The following is a 19,115-nucleotide window of genomic DNA, read 5'->3' on the forward strand; positions in this document are numbered from 1 at the left end:
AGAATTGTTCTTCAACCTGCCCCAGTGAAGTCAAACTTCACTTGACTTCACTACAAGCTACCAGCTGTAGCCCCAGTGACCAGCACAGCTGGCAGGGGTTTGGCACACCCAGCCCTTGGTGCTGCCTGAAAGCTTCTGCTGAAGCTCTTCCATGTGGAACTGAAATCACCTACTTGCTGAGTGGTTCTCACTAAAAAATCAGGCCTAAGCTCAACAGTCTACAAAAGAATATCAGTGTTTTACTCCAAAAAATGTAGGAGAAGAAGCAGTGTTTGAGGGTTTAATGCTACGTTTTACCTGTCCTTAAATCTGTAGAATATGCTATGTTAATGCTACCTTATATTTGTATCAAAGTTAACAAAAAGTAACTGGCTTTCCAAAGTGTAATACTATTGAATTTGTAAACAAACAGAAAGCAAATACAAAGGATAATTTGTCTTATACATTCAATTTGTAAATAGCAAGGACTGTTTTAATTCTAATAAATTCCATTTATTTTAATGTAAATACAAGTGATACACTTGTTAAAGTTCCTACTTTTTTAAAAAAAGATTTTATTTTTAAGTAATCTCTACACCCAACATGGAGCTCAAGCCTACAACCCCAAGATCAAGAGTCACATGCTCTACTAACTGAGCCAGCCAGGTGCCCATGAAGTTCCACTTTTGATTCAACAAAACAAAACAAAACAAAACAAAACAAAACAAAACACAAAACAGAATAGAACAAAGATATATCCAGAATATATAAATCTAGAGACAGAAAGTAGAACAGAAGTTACTAGGGGAAGGGGGAAAGGGAGAATGGTAATTAGTTAATGAGTATGGGTTGTTTTTGAAGGGGTAATGAAAACGTTTTTAAACTACAGAGGTGGTCATTGCACAACACTGTATATACACAATATTCCTCCAAATTGTAATTTTACAATGTTTAATAGCATATTATGTGAATTACACCCCAATTTAAAAAATATGTTTAGGGGCGCCTGGGTGGCGCAGTCGGTTAGGCGTCCGACTTCAGCCAGGTCACGATCTCGTGGTCCGCGAGTTCGAGCCCCGCGTCCGGCTCTGGGCTGATGGCTCAGAGCCTGGAGCCTGTTTCCGATTCTGTGTCTCCCTCTCTCTCTGCCCCTCCCCCGTTCATGCTCTGTCTCTCTCTGTCCCAAAAATAAATAAACGTTGAAAAAAAAAAAAAAAATTTTAAAAAATATGTTTAAAAAGACTGAATAAAATACAATGACACTGGTCTGTAGTTTTCTTTCATTAGTAACTGCTTCCTTTAGGTTTTTATTACTAAGAACCAGAAAAAGATTTTTAATCGTACATCAGAAACACAGGAATAAACTTGCATTATTTATAGTTAAGTATAAATAAAAATAAAATATCTATAGTAGTAAAAAGGTTTTTCAAAACTTATCTACGATGTATTCAATTTGAAACAGAACTCCAGGTTCTGTAATTAAAAAGTCTTTTTTTTTAACTTTTTAAAAAAAGTTTATGTATTTATTTTGAGAGAAAAAGAGACAAAATGTGAGCAGGGGAGAGGCGGGGGAGGGAGGAAGAGTGGGAGAGAGTGATGGAGGGAGGGAGGGAGGGAGAGGGAGAGGGAGAGAGAGGGAGAGAGAGAGAGAGAGAGAGAGAGAGAGAGAGAGAGAGAGACATGCAGCACACGTGCGCGCCAGAGAATCCCAAGCAGGCTCCACGCTGTTAGTGCAAAGCTAGCTTCCAATCCTGTCTTCCTCTCTCTCTCTCTGCCTCTCCCCCACTCACACTCTGCCTTTCTTAAAATATAAACATTTAAAAAATAAATAAAACAAAATGACTTGAAGAAACAAAGGAAATATTTAATCTCCATCATTTTGAATTTTTAATCTGAGATAATCTGTACAAATTCAAACTCTGCAGGAATACTTTTCTGATCTTTTAACCTTCAATAATGAATTCAATAAATGATTTCCTTAAATCAGCGAGAAATGCTATAAAAACAAAATAAATAAATCTCTTTAAGTTAAAAGGGAGAACATATTGTCAATTTTTTGAAGTAAATGAAGTATAGTATGACAGACTAAAGGCAATGTAAAATTATAATTACCTTGTCTTTCTCAGTTGCATCCTTTGACTTCTTTTTCTTTTTTAAACTATCCTAAACACACAAACATATATATATATCAATTTTAAATTTAAAAGATACAGCATAATAGTATAAGGACAAAAATACCAAAACAGTGATTTGCTCTATGATTCACTCAATTTATTATATAAACTGGAAAAAGTTTACTTCAATGCCAGAATTTTATTCTGAAAATGTAGGAGGAACGTTACGTTGTGTATATATGTGCTTGTAAGGAAATGGGCATTCTTCATTTATCTAGCTACATATCAAATCTAGGTATACCTCAAATGACAGATTATCTATAATAACTACCTAGTTTATTTAAAAAATAAGACTTAATGCCATCTGCCTATTTTTGCCCGTGGTGGTCATATGCATGGGAGTTCTAATTCACACTGACTGTGGACGTCCACCAATCTCATTTTCCTACTCTCCTTGTAAGGAGGAGAGGCTAGAATTTCTTTCTTTTGATTGTTTCAGTTCTAGCCATTAACCTCCCTGAGCCTTCCTGATCCAAAAAGTGGATGAGGATTGAGTTAAAACGTCAAGTGCTTAGAACTATGCCTAACACAGAGGAGGCACTTGGACAAAATATTAGCTATCATTATCATGAGACTGAGTCTTCAGCCTTAAAAGACAAAAAGAAAACCAGTGTTTACTGAATACTTTCTAGATGCCAGGAATTTTGTCAAAAGAAATGACACTAGGACTAGTAGAGATCTGCCACAAAACCAGACAGTTGTTTTGTTTTTCTGAGACCCTAGGTTAGTGTTTGTCAAATTGTGGTCCGAAGACACCCCTATATCAGAATCATAGAGAACATCTATTAAAAATGTAGACTTCTGAGCCTAATCAGATTTACTCAATCATACTCTCTGGAGATGAGGCCCTAGAATCTACACTTTTATTACAACTTGCATGTATTCCTTATTATCACAAATGTCTGAGAGCCAATGCCAATTATGTTTCACAATTCTGGACAGTACAGAGCAGATTTAGGAATAGGATACTGGACCAGATAGTACAGTATGTTTTTTTCTCTAAACTCTGACTTCTTTATGAAAATGGAAAAAATAGTATCTGTCACATTTATCATAAAGCTATCATGGAAATGTTGAGAGATGGAGACATATGTGGAAGTACTTAGAAAACAATTGAAAACCATATGTGAGATATTAAGTATATCAATTAAATGGCACAGACCATCAAAGTACAAAAAAAAATAGTATCTCATTTCCAAACTGAGAGCAATTTAAGATAGGATGACTTAAAAGAAGCTAATTAAATGTGGTTTGCTATCCAAAATGCTGCTAATTTAAGTAATTTTACCTTACTGTCCGATTCAGTTTCTGACATGGAGCTTTCAGAAGATTTATGTGAACGATTCTTCTTTTTCTTTTTTCTTTTTCCTTGTTTTTTATCCTATATAAAACATTTTTACAAACATTTGCTTTGTTTCAAAAATATAATTGATGCATTTTATTAATATAAAAACTTTATCCATGAAAGAACCAAGTTGTAAATACATGTTTTACTTAACAGTATTTTTAAAGTAAACTTTATGCCCAATGTGGGGCTTGAGCTCCTGAGCCTGAGATCAAGAGTCACATACTCTACCGAATGAGCCAACCAAGCACCCCCTTAATAATTGTGTAAAGTATAACTTATACTAACCTTCCTGTTTTATAAAAAAAAGTCAAGTAATTTGAGTCACACGTACCCTCTAGCTTCTAGTCAGATAGCATTTTAGATTTTTAAACTGTATATCTTCTCTGATATTTTTAAGTGAATAAGATAAATTTAGGAATATAAAAAAAATATGTTAATATTTAAGTATCTAGCTGTTAATTCCTGTCAGTGCTCTCAGTTATGGATAATTAACCAAAACCTGCAAGTCAACATTTCTAAAATATTACATAATGGATTTCCTCTTGTCATTAAATAAATTAGAGATTATTATTTCATGAGTCATCACAGGCAAACCTTACCTCATCTTCAGAATCCGAAGAACTGCTGGAAGAATCAGAGCTTGATGAAGAAGAAGATGAATACTTGACCAAGCACAAAACAATTAAAGCTTGTGAGATGCAGGAATTTTTTTATTACTAAGTCTTTCAAATACTTAACAAAATCAATCTAGTGGTTGAGAAACAGATGTTGTATTATTCTGAAGACTTAAACATTAAAAAGTGAAATGTCATACGCCCTTACACACACACACACACACACACACACACACACACACACACACACACGAAAAAGGCTCAACAAAGTAACAGATATGGCAATGGTAGTCAATTTTCCCCTTTCCCTCCCTGATAGCAACAGAGGAGTTACTAGGTTATAAGGCGGGTGGCGCCTTTCTTTATATTGCTAATAGAACAAAACCACCCATATCTACCAAAGGACCTCCAGGCTCCTTGACTCATTTACAGTCAGCATACAGGTTGTATAAATTATCTTACTTTTCTTGTAAACTCTTAATCGTAACATTTAGAAAAATGGAAAACTTTTGCTCACCCTACCAGATTTCTTCTTTTCTTTTTTCTTTCTCTAAAAACAAACAAATAAAAGTACAAATCTAAATAAGCTGATGTGAGTTTTTAATATTATACTGACAGTAGTACACCCAACTGTGATATTAAAAACAACATTAAACTCTTACCTGCTTTTTTTTGGATGAGCTCTCACTTCCACTTAATAATTTCTCCCTGTGTTTTTCTAGTTCTTTCTTCCAGTTCTGCAAAAAGGTTATGAACAACATCAAAGGCTATCTATCCCCTTCTAACACACCTGATATAGACAGCTACTACTTCCTTCCCTCTATCCTCTATTACCTCTCACCATCTCAGCCTCTAAGAACAGGGAAAAGGTATTCCAGGTGCCAGAACCCTGTCACCAAAGAATCCTCTAAAAGCTCTTTATTAAGGGGGATATTAAAGAGTGGGAGCTCTCCAGTGCATATTGAGAAGAGGAGTAGGTATTATCACTGAAGCTGACAACTTTTTTCTTTTTTACAAAAAAAAAAAGTTAGATTCTCTTTCCAGACAGTAAAAACTGAATTAATCTATATTGTACCTGAAATACTACATACATGTTTGTGACCAAAACAGGCATACATCATGGAAAACTCAGAGTAATATGGGGCCATGGGGGCAGGGGAAGATAAAGGGAAGAACCCAGATGACCTAAATTACTGTAAGATGATTTTCCACTTTTTAATTTTTTTGCTCTTTTTATTTTAAAGAAATCGTGCATTTATATACACACCTGTATTCAATGTACAGAGCGCCCTTAAACCTAAAAACCATGCCCGACCCCTGATTTGTTAAAAAATTATTTCATATTTCTTTTTTTTCTGTTTTTAATGTTTTATTTTATTTTTGACAGAGAGAGAGACAGAGCATGAGCGGGGGAGGAGCAGAGAGAGAGGGAGACAGAATCCGAAGCAGGCTCCAGGCTCTGAGCTGTCAGCACAGAGCCCGATGCGGGGCTCGAACTCACAGACCATGAGATCATGACCTGAGCCAAAGTCGGACACTCAACCGACTGAGCCACCCAGGCGCCCCAATGTCATATTTCTTTTAAGAAAACATATGTGTCTATTTTTTCAAACAGGTACTATTCACAAACCTCATTCATTTTTTCTTCAAATTCAGCCAATGCCTTGGAGCCTTTCTTTTTCTTCTCTAGTTGTTCTTTCACTTCTTCCCTTAATAAAATAGACACATAAGTTTTCAAGCAATTCAAATTAGAGATGAATACTTACAAACAAAACCAAAATTTCGTAAATAAAAAAATATTAGTATCCTAATAAACTTCCATTCCAGTGTTGACACATTTTAAAGTTCTTTGTTCATAGCCTTATAAGTCAATTATCATTAACACAGTCTTTCAGATAACACTGATTATTCCTTTCCCAAACATGGATTACAAGAGCTAATACACCAAACATTTGAGCACTGTTTTCAATACATTTTCCTTTAATCCTTACAACAATCCTGTGAGAAAACACAGTATTATTACACCAATTTTACAGATATGAAGCAAAGCTTGAGGCAGGTAAGAAATCTGCCTAGGGTCCCAAAGCTGATAGTTTCAGTGTTAGGGAGAGCTAAGGTCTATTTAAACTACTAAATTTTTTAATTAAACATCTATTTTACAATGCACCTCTCATACTGCACAGAAGAGTTGGTACAACATGGCCTGATTGCTAATTCTCAGAATGGCCTGCTTACAAGTTTGGCCCTGGCTGGCATCTGGGAACTTGGATTTTGAAGGCTCCTTACCATTCCGTTAAGAGTGGCTCACTGTGCCTATCTGTACAAATACTACTGCTTAGGCTGAACCTGTACTTCAGGGAGTCTGGAATTTTGGGATCTGATAGGGAGAGGTTGACTAGTCCCCAGTAAAAACCCTGAGCACACTGAGTCTCTAATGAACTCCCCTGGTTGGCAACATTTCATGTATGTTAACACAACTCATTGCTGTGGGGGTTAAGCACATTCCATGTGACTATATAGGAAGAAGCCTTGGAAGCCTGAGCCCAATCTCCCCTGGACTTCACCCCATGCAACTTTTCTCTTTGCTGACTGTGGCTGGTACTCTTTCAGTGTAATAAGTCTTACCCAAGAGTACAACTATCTGGGAGTCCTTCTAGCAAATTACACAACTGAAGGGCTATCTTGGGGGACTCTGATACACACATAATATACTTTCTCGAGCACTTCCCCTTAAAGTTCATTTCTTCTCACCAATTTTGAAGGTAAAATGTATTTTGTTTTGGGATAATTTTCTGGTATGCTGCAACAGTCAACAACAGCATTCAGGAAAACTCTAAGAGGTAGACATGGCTTACTTTCTATTTAACTCAAAGGAAGAGTCCTTGTTACATATAAGCACAACTTTCAACTATAGTTATCCAGCTTTTAGGGGCACTTACAAGCATTATGAAGCTAACAACTCTGAAACTTGTCATAAGTTATCTCAGGAGTCTGATATTTAATAATAAGACATACTAAAAAAAAAGTAAGGCCAGTGCTGTGATGCTTTATTTACAAATAATCAGAGTTACTCAATGAGGGCAAATAAAAACCCAAAAAACAATTTAAAACAAAAATTTTTTAATGGGAAATTCAACTTATTGAAAAGCCATCAGGTAAGAATAGAAACATGGCTTAATATTATCCTTCCTAACACCTACTTACACTTCAATGAAGGGCGAGATTAGTCAAACCTACCATTTTAAATAGCTTAAAACTGCAAGCTTAAGGTCTCTTTTAGGGGATAGAGAAGAGATTGATATGAAAGGTTAACTGCTAGCTCTTTAGCTACACAGGGTGGTGGCTTCTCAAATATTTGTTCTATGTTCATGCATGATGCGTGTATTTCATACATTGAAAAGAAAGCACCAATGAATATCACTTCAAAAAATTATGTATCTGACAATTGCTTTGCAATCAATTAAAACTATAAGAGTAACCTTTAAAAAATCTATGAAAATCTTATAAATAGTTAAATTGTTACACAAATACCAGGTAGGCCTTGGTCGATTCAGATAATCTTGGATTGTTGGCCCTGAAGACTGGATTGGACCCCTGGATCTGGCCATTGCTATTGGGTTCATATAGGCCTTGAGGAAAGAACAAAAATTAACTCAATTAAAAAAAAAAAAAAAAAAACATCAAAAATGCAAATGTTCACTTACTCACCAAGCAATTTTTATTATAAATGCATACTATGTCCAACTAAGCATGAATAATCTAACCAAATTTTTCATTACAAAAAAAATTAATACTCTATTAAGTCTCACAAGTTCAGGAGATGAATCATATCACTATTACATAGAAAAAAATTTTTTTTTACCAGAGATTTAAAATTAAAAAAAAATTTTTTTTAATGCTTATTTATTTCTGAAAGAGAGGGAAAGAAAGAGACACAGTGCGAAAGGGGGAGGGTCAGAGAGAGAGGGAGACAGAGAATCTGAAGCAGGCTCTAGGCTCTGAGCTGTCAGCACAGAGCCTAATGTGGGACTCGAACTCACAAACGCGAGATCATGACAGGAGCTGAAGTCAGACACTTAACTGACTGAGCCACCCAGGTGTCACCCCACCCCTTTTTTTTTTTTTAAACTTTTTTATCGTTTATTTATTTTTTCGAGACAGGGTGAGACAGAGCATGAACGGAAGGAGGGTCAGAGAGATAGGGAGACACAGAATCCGAAGCAGGCTCCAGGCTCTGAGCTGTCAGCACAGAGCCCGACGTGGGGCTCGAACTCACAGAACTCACAGACCGTGAGATCATGACCTGAGCTGAATTCGGACGCTTAACCAACTGAGCCACCCAGGCGCCCCCCACCTTTTTTTTTAAACTAGAAATTTAATAAAAATAATAATGATACCTCTTTCTTACTGTAAGATGATTTTATGTTTTCTCCTAAAGCCCAATAACCCCATGAGACAGTAACACTATGCTTACTGGCAAATTAAGAAACTTGGTTGCAAAATAATTAAAGATCTAACTTTATTTTTTTTTTAAGTGTATTTATTTTGAGAGAGGAGAGATGGAACGGGGGAGGGGCAGAGAGTGAGAGTGGAGGAGGGGCAGAGAGAAGGGGGAAGGAATAGAGACTACCAAGTAGGCTCCATGCCCAGTGGGGAGCCTGATGTGGGCTCCATCCCAGGAGAGCGAGATCATGACCTGAGTGGATATCAGGAGTCAGATGCTTAACCAACTGAGTCACCCAGGTGTCCCAAAGATGGAACTTTAAATTCATCACTTATTCTACTATATCTTTTATCTCAGGAAATACTATGCCATACTGATGGCAATTTTACTTGCCAATTGTTAACGTCAAATATTAAATTATGGACAGACAACAAAAGAAAAAAAAACAGCAGGACTTCACCAACATTAAAGTATCTGTTTATTGGGGTGCCTGGGTGGCCAGTCGGTTAAGCATCTGACTTTGGTTCAGGTCATGATCTCACAGTTTGTGAGTTGGAGCCCTGCACCGGCCTCTGTACTGACAGCTCAGAGCCTGGAGCCTGCTTCAGATTCTGTGTCTCCCTCTCTCTCTGCCCCTCCTTTGCTTGTGCTCTTGCTTTCTCTCTCAAAATAAATAAATAAACTTAAAAAAAAAATCTGTGTATCAAAGAACACTATCAAGAATGAAAAGACAATCCACAGAATGGGAGAAAGTATTTGCAACTCACAGATCTGACAAGGAATTAATATCCAGAATGCCTAAAGAAATCATACAACTCAACAGCAAAAAACTCTAACAACCCAATTAAAAAATGTACAAAGGACTTATATAAACATTTCTCTAAAGAAGATATTCAAATGTCCAATAGCACATGAAGAGATGTTCAACTCCCTAGTCACTGTCCCAACCAATGACACTGACAATCCATTAATGCAAATCACGATGCAAATGCAAAGAAAATGCAAATCAAGATGCATCAATGCAAGATGCCACCTTGCATAAGAATGAAATTCTTAAACATGCTACAATATGGATGAACCGTGGAAACATGCTAAGTGAAATAATCCAGATATAAAAGGCCAAATACTGTATGATTCAACTTATATGAGGTATCTAGAATAAACAAATTATGGATAGAGATAGAAAGTAAAAAGGTTTCCAAGGGCTGAAGGGGAACAAATGACTGAGAATTACTCTTTAACGGGTACAAAGTTTCTTATCTGGGATGCTGAAAAAGTTCTGGAGGGGGCAACTGGGTGGCTCAGTCAGTTGAGCATCTGGGTCAAATTTCGGCTCAGGTCATGCATGACCTCACGGTTCATAGGTTTGAACCCTGAGTCTGTTCTGACAGCATGGAACCTGCTTGGGAGTCTCTCTGCCCCTTTCCCCCCCACACACATGTGTGCCCTCTCTCTCTCTCTAAATAAACTTTAAAAAAATAGTTCTGGAAATAGACAGTGGTGACACTTGTACAACACTGTGAATATATTAATGCCACTGACAAACACTTAAAAATGGCTAAGACAATGAACTTTATGTTATATTTTTACACAATAAGGAACTCTACAAAAATCAAATTCTGCTGTCTATACTGAACTTACTATGACAGAAAAACACATTTTTAGATACTTTAAAAAAAAAACATATCCAGACAAAATAAAGCATGTTTCTTTATTAATGACACTATCTAGCAAAGAAATACTGTTTTATTAAAATTAACTGTGCTACATATATAAAATTTGGTCTTTAAATTAGTCTCAACTCCTTGATCCTCATATTTGGTTTTCCAAATTTAATCCAAGTCAGCAATCATTTATAAAAACTCTTCCACTGTTTAAACAAAAAGAATTCTGGTCAAAAATGACTATTATCAACATTGATTTTAAGGCCTTAAACTTAAGACTTAATATTCCAAAAGAAGTGAAAGAATGTATTTGTTGCATTTTATTTAACAAAACCCTTGAAAATAACCAACATTTCCCACCCTCAAAACAAGTATGAGTTATATTATTTCCAGATTTCTCTGGCAGATCAAACAACATAAAACTACTATAAACAGTACAAACTGAGAACTAGTCCCATTCAACTGGATACTGCCTAATTAATTACATGGGATGAAAAAGTCCATTAACATAATTTTCTTCCATGCAGGAATTAATGCTAGAACTCCTAATGTCAGGCATGTTTACAGAGTCAGGGCTAGATGTGAATATCAAATCCAACTCAAGAGAGAGGCATATAGTGACATTCTTTACATCAACTGTTATGTCTTTGAGTATTTCAATCAACTGCCTCTGCTGAGAATTTCACTCAGTTCATGTAGTTCATGTGGAAATATGACAACCAATGGAAGCTGCAATAGAGGAACTGTGGCCCAAATAATGACACTGACAATCCTAATAACCAGAAGCAAATATATGTGCAAAGCTAAGTTCATCATTTTTAAAACAGGAGATATCTATCACCTTCCCATTTCTTTGGTCCCATGTCATAATTTTAGTAGCACTTACCAGCAAAATATCTTAAGTTTAAAACTGTAAAAACTGTTTATTTCCAAAGAATGCAAATATATACAAGGATGTTCAAAACTAAATTACTAAAATAGGGAAAACTGAAAACACCCAAAGAGCCATCACATTGAGATTCATTAATTATGTATTAAAATATACCTTCAAAATGAAATACTATGTAGCCATAAAAAGAGAGATCTATAGTTTCTGATATGGAAAGATGTCTGAGATTTCCTAAATGTGAAGCAAAAGCAGGTGGCCAAAATATAAGATGCCATTTTAATGAACAACTATAGATTTTTTAAAAATCTAGATGCATTAGGGGGCCTGGGTGGCTCAGTCAGTTTAAGCATCCGACTTCAGCCAAAGTCATCATCTTGGGGTTCGTGAGTTCGAGCCCTGTGTCAGGCTCCGTGCTGACAGCTCAGACTCTGGAGCCTGCTTCAGATTCTATATCTGACTCTCTCTACCCTTCCCCTGCTCATGCTCTGTCTCTCTCTACCAAAAAAATGAATAAAACATAATAAATAAATCGATAAAATATCTATATGCATCAAAATATAAAGACAGATGTCCACTTTCATCATTTCATACCCTGGAAAAATTTTTTAAAAACAACAATTCATTACCTTTATAAATGAAAAAAATCAAAAAAACTACACACAAACATTATCATAATAATAAAGGTAAACAAAATGAGAAAAATTCACTCACAATACTGCCACTCCAATTCCAAGAGCTGAACTGTTTTCAAGTAAAAATTCACAAACAGTACAGTGACAACTTATCAATTTAATTAAAAGAAATTGGGGGGCGCTTGACCAGTTCAGTCAGTAGAGCATGTGACTCTTAATCTCGAGGTCATGAGTTCAAACCCCACTTTAGGCATACAGCCTACTTAAAAAAAATCGTAACACATTCACCATGTTTTACAGTCTTCAAATATACTTGCATGTATCTTAAAAGTACATTAACATTTTTATGTTATGTCTACTGTGAAATTGCTTCCCTCAAGTACATACAGTCTGTCTTACGGTTTACTTTTCAGAGGAAAATTAAATAGTAAAATAGTATATTCACATCCTAAGACTATTAATCACAGACAACTTATGATACAATTACAAGAGCTATCATTGTCTATGTAATAGGCTTAACATAAGCTTTTGATTATAAACACTATCCTTAGTTCGCTTAAGTACACTCCAAATATCTCAATTATTTATTTCAACTATAACAGTAATATTTATTTTAAAAAACAGCAAAGGGCACCTGGGTGGCTCAGTTTCTCAAGCATCCAGGTCTTGATCTCAGCTCAGGTCATAAGCCCCTCATTGGGGGGCTCTGAGCTGACAGCAGGGAGCCTGCTTGGGATTTTCTCTCTCCCTCTCTCTCTGCCCTTCCCCTGCTCATGTGAGCACTCTCAAAACAAATAAAACTTTTTTAAAAATAGCAATATTTATTAAAGACATCTTATATGCCAGGCTCCTTGCAAAAACACTTGATGGTCTGTGCTCATAATCAATAAGCAACAGTGCTTCTTTTTACTATGAACAGAAAGGCTTTTAAAACAAAAAAAATTAATTTTACAAAGATAAAGCCTTTTTGCTTATTATGCAGCAGTGTTAAAAACAATGTTCTTAACATTAAGGGGCTGGGTGGTTAGGCACCAGTTAAAACACAGAAATTGTGCAATTTCTTGAACTGTCTCACTATGACTTAATCATATTAAATGCTGTGACCTTACAAATCAAATACTTGTATTCATATATAACTAAAATTGTCTGTGGCTCCAAACTGCTGCATGAGTTTGGTAACAAAGCAATTTGCTTTTGAAATTCAGGATAGCAAATCAAACTGAAGGAATAAGTAAGTGGGCAGGTACTGAAAAGAGCAATGTGAGAACAAAATGTGCAGAACTTCATTTGTTATTTTGATTACCTATTTTTATCTAGAGGATACATCTGTTTTAGAGGGCACAAAGTAACCAAAAAGAACATGAAACTTCTGGAAAACAATGAGGACAAAGGGTGGCCATTATGAATTTAACAGCTCTTCATAAATCTTGAGAACTAAAATGTTCAGTTAAAAAAATAACTGTTCAAGAATGTACAATACCTAGAATGAACCCTAATGTAAAGTACGGACTTCAGGTGAAAATGATGTGGCCAGAGAGGTTCATCAACTATAACAACGCCCTTCAGAGCAGGGTTGCAAGTAGGGGGAGGCTGTGCGTAACTGTGCACATGGAATACATGGGAACTCTCTGCACTTACAGCTCAATTTTGCTGTGAATTCAAAACTGCTCTGAAAAATCTATTTTTTTAAAGATTTTATTTTTAAGTCATCTCTACACCCAACGTGGGGTCAAACTTACAACCCTGAGATCAAGAGTCTCATGCTCTACTGACTGAGCCAGCCAGGCACCCCAGAGTAAGTCTTTAAAAAACAACAAAAACAACAACAAAACTTTCAACCTGGACTTTATGGTTTTTTTAGAAAGCAATTCTATCATCTTTAGAACTATGAATTTAGCATCAATGTATGAAGAAAAACATGCCATTATTTTCAGAGGCAAACATTCATTTTATTTAAAACCAAGAGTTATAATGGGGTGCCTGGGTGGCTCAGTCCACTGAACTCTTGATTTCAGCTGGGGTTGTGGTGTCACAGTTGTAGGATCAAGCCCTGCACCAGGCTCCACACTGGGCATGGAACCTGCTTGGGATTCTCTCTCTCCCCTCTCTTTGCCCATCCCCCGCTCATGTGTGTGCTCTCTCTCTCAAAACAAACAAACAAATAAACAAACATTTTTAAAAAACCCTAAAAGTTATGATATACTGAACTAAGTACCAAATGACCCAAGTTTTGGTCCCAGTTTAAACAGTTCCATCTATGGTCAACTATTTTTGAAAAAGTAGGAAAGAATCAACAAATGGTGCTGGACATCACCACACAGAACATACAGAATAAACCTGGACCACTTTCCTACAGCATAAACAAAAATAAATTCAAATGTGTGACACGAAACAATCAAAATCCTAGAGAAGAATACAGGCAGCAACTTCTCTGACCTTGGCTGTAGCAACTTCTTACGAGACACACTGTCCCGGAAGGCAAGGAAAACAAAAGCAAACATGAACTACTGGGACTTCATCAAGATAAAAAGCTGTTGCACAGGGAAGGAAACAATCAACAAAAGTAAAAGACAGCCTACAGAACTGGAGAAGATAACTGCAAATGACATATCTGATAAAGGGTTAGTATCCAAAATCTATAAAGAACTTATCAAACTCAACACCCCAAAACACATAATTCAGTTAAGAAATGGGCAGAAGAGGGGCGCCTGGGTGGCGCAGTCGGTTAAGCGTCCGACTTCAGCCAGGTCACGATCTCGCGGTCCGTGAGTTCGAGCCCCGCGTCAGGCTCTGGGCTGATGGCTCAGAGCCTGGAGCCTGTTTCCGATTCTGTGTCTCCCTCTCTCTCTGCCCCTCCCCCGTTCATGCTCTGTCTCTCTCTGTCCCAAAAAAATAAATAAACGTTGAAAAAAAAAATTAAAAAAAAAAAAAAAGAAATGGGCAGAAGACATGAATAGACATTTTTCCAAAGAAGACATCCAGATGGCTAACATGCACATGAAAAGATGCTCAACATCACTCATCATCAGGTAAATACACATCAAAACCACAATGAGATACCACCTCACACCTGTCATAAGGGCTAAAATTAACACAGGAAACAACAGATGTTGAGGATGCAGAAAAAGGGGAACCCTCTAACACTGTTGCTGGGAATGCAAACTGGTGCAGCCACTCTGGAAAACAGTATGGAGGTCCCTCAAAAAGTTAAAAATAGAACTACCCTATGGACCCAGCAATTGCACTACTAGGTATTTACCCAAAGGATACAAAAATACAGATTCGAAGGGGTATGTTCTCCTTGACGTTTCTAGCAGCATTATCAACAATAGCCAATGGATAAAGAAGATGTCTCTCTCTCTCTCTCTCTCTCTCTCTCTCTCTCTCTCACACACACACACACACACAGGAATATTACTGAGCCATCAAAAAGAAAGAAATCTTGCCATTTGCAACAACATGGATGGTGATAGACTCTATTATGCTAAGCGAAATAAGTCAATCAGAGAAAGACAAATACCATATGATTTCACTCTTATGTGGAACTTAAAAAACAAAACAGATGAACATATGGGAAGGGGGTTAAAAAGAGAAGGAAATGGGAGCCTGGATGGTTCAGTCGGTTAAGCATCCGACTTTGGCTCAGGTCATGATCTCATGCTCATGAGTTTGAGCCCCACATCTGGCTCTGTGCTGACTGCTGGGAGCCTGGAGGCTGCTTCGGATTCTGTTTCCCTCTCTCTTAGCCCCTCCCCCAATCACATACACTCTCTCTCCCTCTCCTTCTCTCTCAAAAATAAACATTAAAAAAAAGAGAGAGAGAGGGAAACAAACCCTAAGAAACTCTTAATGAAAGATAATAAAACCGAGGGTTGATGGAGAGAGGTGGGGGATGGGCTAAACCTGTGAAGGGTATTAAGCAGGGCACTTGTTATGATGAGCACTAGGTATTATACTTAAGTGCTGAATCACTAAATTCTACTCCTGAAACCAGTATGATACTATATGTTAACTAACCAGAATTTAAATAAAAATTTGGGAGAAAAAAAGTTCCATCTCCTCCTCCATGCAACGAGAACACAAAATTAGACAATCTGTCTTCTAAATCTTAATTTCATGTTTTCATTCCCACCTTTAAATTTTTTTTTAATGTTATTTGTGTGTGAGAGAGAGAGAGAGAGAGCGCGCAGGGGAGGGGCAGAGAGAGAGGGAAACAAAGAATCTGAAACAGTTGGGTCCAGGCTCTGAGCTGTCAGCACAAAGCCCGACGGGGGCTCAAACGCATGAACCTCGAGATCATGACCTGAGCCGAAGTCAGACACTCAAATGACTAAGCCACCCAGGCATCCCTCTTTTCCACTTTTTAACTGCAAATAAAATGTTACCAGAACACTCTATGCCACAAAAGCATACCAACTAATAAGTAGAGCCCAGAGTTATTATCAAAATGTTCTAGTAAAATGAAGCTAATCTGAAAAGTTTCAAATGCTTTAAAGGTATGTGTAAAGCAACACGTCTCCTAAGTAAAACAAAGACAAAACATCTTAGGCCTCTGTAAGAAACCATATCCAAGGTCTGGTGATTTCTAAATTTTCAAGTCCACAGTTTAAAGAGTCAAAACACTCTGAACACCTCAAACCTAATAAGGATGCTCCATCAGAACACCATTTCAACCCTATGAGAAACTGGATACCACAAGGTCTGACCCACAACTGGGAAAGCAGGAGAAAAGAACATTCCTTAACATTGTAATCAAAGTTCACCACTGTGGTTCCTAAACATCTTTGATTATGAGTAGTATATAAAATTAAAATGAATGTTTTGAAGAAATGTCACCATATCATAAAAGTAAAGCTCTTTTAGTAGCCCTCCCAACCCAAAAAGGCAATAATCATTGAATATAAAAGTTCATTAAATTTGGTACATTAACTCTTTTTTAACGTTTATTTATTTTTTTGAGATACAGGGACAGAGCATGAGCGAGGAGGAGTACAGACAGAGAGAGAGAGAGGCACAGAATCCAAAGCAGGCTCCAGGTACTGAGCTGTCAGCACAGAGCCCGATATGGGGCTGGAACCCACCAACCACAGATCATGACCTGAACCAAAGTCGGACACTTAAGTGACAGAGCCACCCAGGCACCCCAATTTAGTACACTAACTTTAACTGCATTTATTTTTTTTTCATTTTGCTGCTCGGTGGTTAAAAGTCGATCACAAATCCAGGAACTTGAAGGCTGCAACCAAAGTTTATTGTTAATCCCTAATGTTTACGGCCCATCCAGTCTGATTTATAATCCAGACTTTCCAAACCAACCTAGTAGCCATCTAGAATGCCTTCTTCCCATCTCCTCCTGTCCAAAGTACCTTCTCTTTCGAATGCCTTCAAGAACTTCGAAACTGCATTATGTTATTTCTTACATTCCTGTGTCTCTTTTATCTCATTTACTAGAACAACTTCCATGCCAAACGTTCTCTGGCCATTTGCCTTTTGCGGTTTCAACTATTCTGCAAAGCTGTGGATAACACTAATGCCCCTTTACAGAGGCTCAGAGAAGAAAAGCAACTTATCCTAGTCACCCGACCCCTGAGGGCCCAAAACTGACATTGCCGTCTATACCTGACTTCAAAGGCAATTGTTTTTCACCCTTCATTCCTACACAGGTCCTACTAAGTGCCAGGCAGTGCTAGGCGCTGAGGACACGGAGCCAAATGTTTCGATCCTGGTCCTCAAACGGGAGTCTACCTGCCGCTAAAACTAGGCGCGCAGCAAGCCCAGAAAAAGGAGCTGCGCCTGAGGCCTCCGCCCCTCCATCCCACCAGCGTGCGCACGACAGGGGCGCGGAGCCAGATCTTCCATACCGGGTAGGGGGCCAGTCCCGGGGCCTCCGTGGGCCTCAGACTTACGACAAACGTACAGGAGACAGAACTCCTCCAGCCCTTGTAGCTGTAAAAACTGGGCACTCCTAGTCGGAGTACCGGAGGAAAGGGAGCTAGGGAGCACTGCCAGAAGGTGCGGCGGGGTTGAAAAAAAGAGGGGGACACGGGAAGAGGAAAGAGGGGACAGAGAGTGGGGGGCCCGAAAGCGCCAACTGCGTGCTCGGCGCACGCGCGTCTGGGGCCGAAGGGGATGGGGGGAGTTGGATCTCCCGGCTCGAGGTCCGAGCGACGCCGCTGACCCTCAGGCCCCGTCGGGGAGAGCAAGGGGTTCTGCTCCCCTGCCGCCGGCCCCGCGTCGCCCCACTGTTTTCCCCACTCAGTACTCACCACTCGATTGTCCCGCTTCCCCATGGTGCGGGACTAAGCGCACAGTCAGACGCCGACGAAGATCAAGCCAGAGAGGCGGCCGAGATGGGCCCGCCGCAGGTCCTTCTGCCTACTCCCCACCCTGCCCAGAGAGAGGCGCCTCGCGAACCTAGCGGCCGCACTCGACCACAGCGCCACCTGCCGCTGTGGAGGAGAGGAGGGCGCCGGCGATCACCCGCTCCTCCCAGGCTTCTCCTGGCGGATTCCTGTTCGTTACCACCCAGCCCCGGGCCGGCCGCCACTGCTCTTCTGTACTGCGTTCTCACCAACTCGGCTTAGACGTTTTTACTCTCTTCCATTCCTTATGCGCTGAAATCCTTACTCTAGGGGATACAAAGATTATCCCAACGCTTACTGTGGGTTTAACATAGTGCAAGTGCTGGCGGTAAAGTGAAGACCAGGACAGACATGTTCCCTCACAGAGTCCGGCCGGTGGGCAATTCATAGACTAGGTGATGGGAAGCTGGATATGGTGGACACGAAGATGATTAAAACACACCAAACCTGCTTTCAAATGGACTGTCTACAACCTGCTAGGGGATATACATACACAGAGCCAACTTTATTGCACGATGTGTCATAATAACGTAAGTACAGTACTAAAACTTCAAGGGAGGTGATCTGAGTTCCAGAGAAGGAGCCAAGTATTTATCGACATGGTGAGAGCTGGGCCACTCTGGGCCCATCTAAGCACAATGTCATTAGAAAGTAATCGAAAATCAACTTTAATCTTTTTTGGACTCTTGAAAAAAAGCAAAATAGGCTTATATCATTATATACATGAGCACTCCTTAAAATTATCTTTCCTAGGGCGCCTGGGTGGCTCAGTCGGATGAGCGTCCAATTTAGGCTCAGGTCATGATCTCACCGCTTGTGAGTTCGAACCCCGCATGGGGCTCTTTGTTGTCAGCACAAAGCCCACTTTGGATCTTCTTCCCCCTCTCTCTCTGCCCCTTCCCCATCCGCAAGCTCTCTAAAATAAACATTAAAAAACAAAAACAAAAACACCCCTCTTTCCCAATTTCCATCTCTCTCTCTCCCCTTTCTCATACTGCATTGCACAACA

The 19,115-nt window shown here is 38.7% G+C and overlaps 1 protein-coding gene across 3 annotated transcripts in view; it reads right to left on the reverse strand.

Annotated features, from left to right (window-relative positions):
• FAM133B (family with sequence similarity 133 member B) overlaps positions 1 to 18,155 on the reverse strand; it is a 31,263-nt gene extending 13,108 nt beyond the window's left edge. The window contains exons 1-8 of one of the 3 annotated variants that reach the window (XM_045494771.1): positions 18,011 to 18,155; positions 7,647 to 7,744; positions 5,746 to 5,824; positions 4,778 to 4,852; positions 4,633 to 4,665; positions 4,101 to 4,163; positions 3,442 to 3,534; positions 2,092 to 2,142 (exon numbers count right to left, since the gene is read on the reverse strand). In XM_045494771.1, coding sequence (XP_045350727.1) covers positions 2,092 to 2,142; positions 3,442 to 3,534; positions 4,101 to 4,163; positions 4,633 to 4,665; positions 4,778 to 4,852; positions 5,746 to 5,824; positions 7,647 to 7,744; positions 18,011 to 18,034 — 516 coding nt within the window. In that variant the 5' untranslated portion in view covers positions 18,035 to 18,155. Of the gene's footprint in view, positions 1 to 2,091; positions 2,143 to 3,441; positions 3,535 to 4,100; positions 4,164 to 4,632; positions 4,666 to 4,777; positions 4,853 to 5,745; positions 5,825 to 7,646; positions 7,745 to 17,661; positions 17,903 to 18,010 lie in introns of those variants that run through there. The other 2 variants (XM_045494769.1, XM_045494772.1) reach the window with 2 other exon arrangements.
• Positions 18,156 to 19,115: the final 960 nt, after the last annotated feature.

Source organism: Leopardus geoffroyi, chromosome A2 (genome assembly GCF_018350155.1).
Source record: "Leopardus geoffroyi isolate Oge1 chromosome A2, O.geoffroyi_Oge1_pat1.0, whole genome shotgun sequence".
NCBI lineage: Eukaryota > Metazoa > Chordata > Mammalia > Carnivora > Felidae > Leopardus > Leopardus geoffroyi.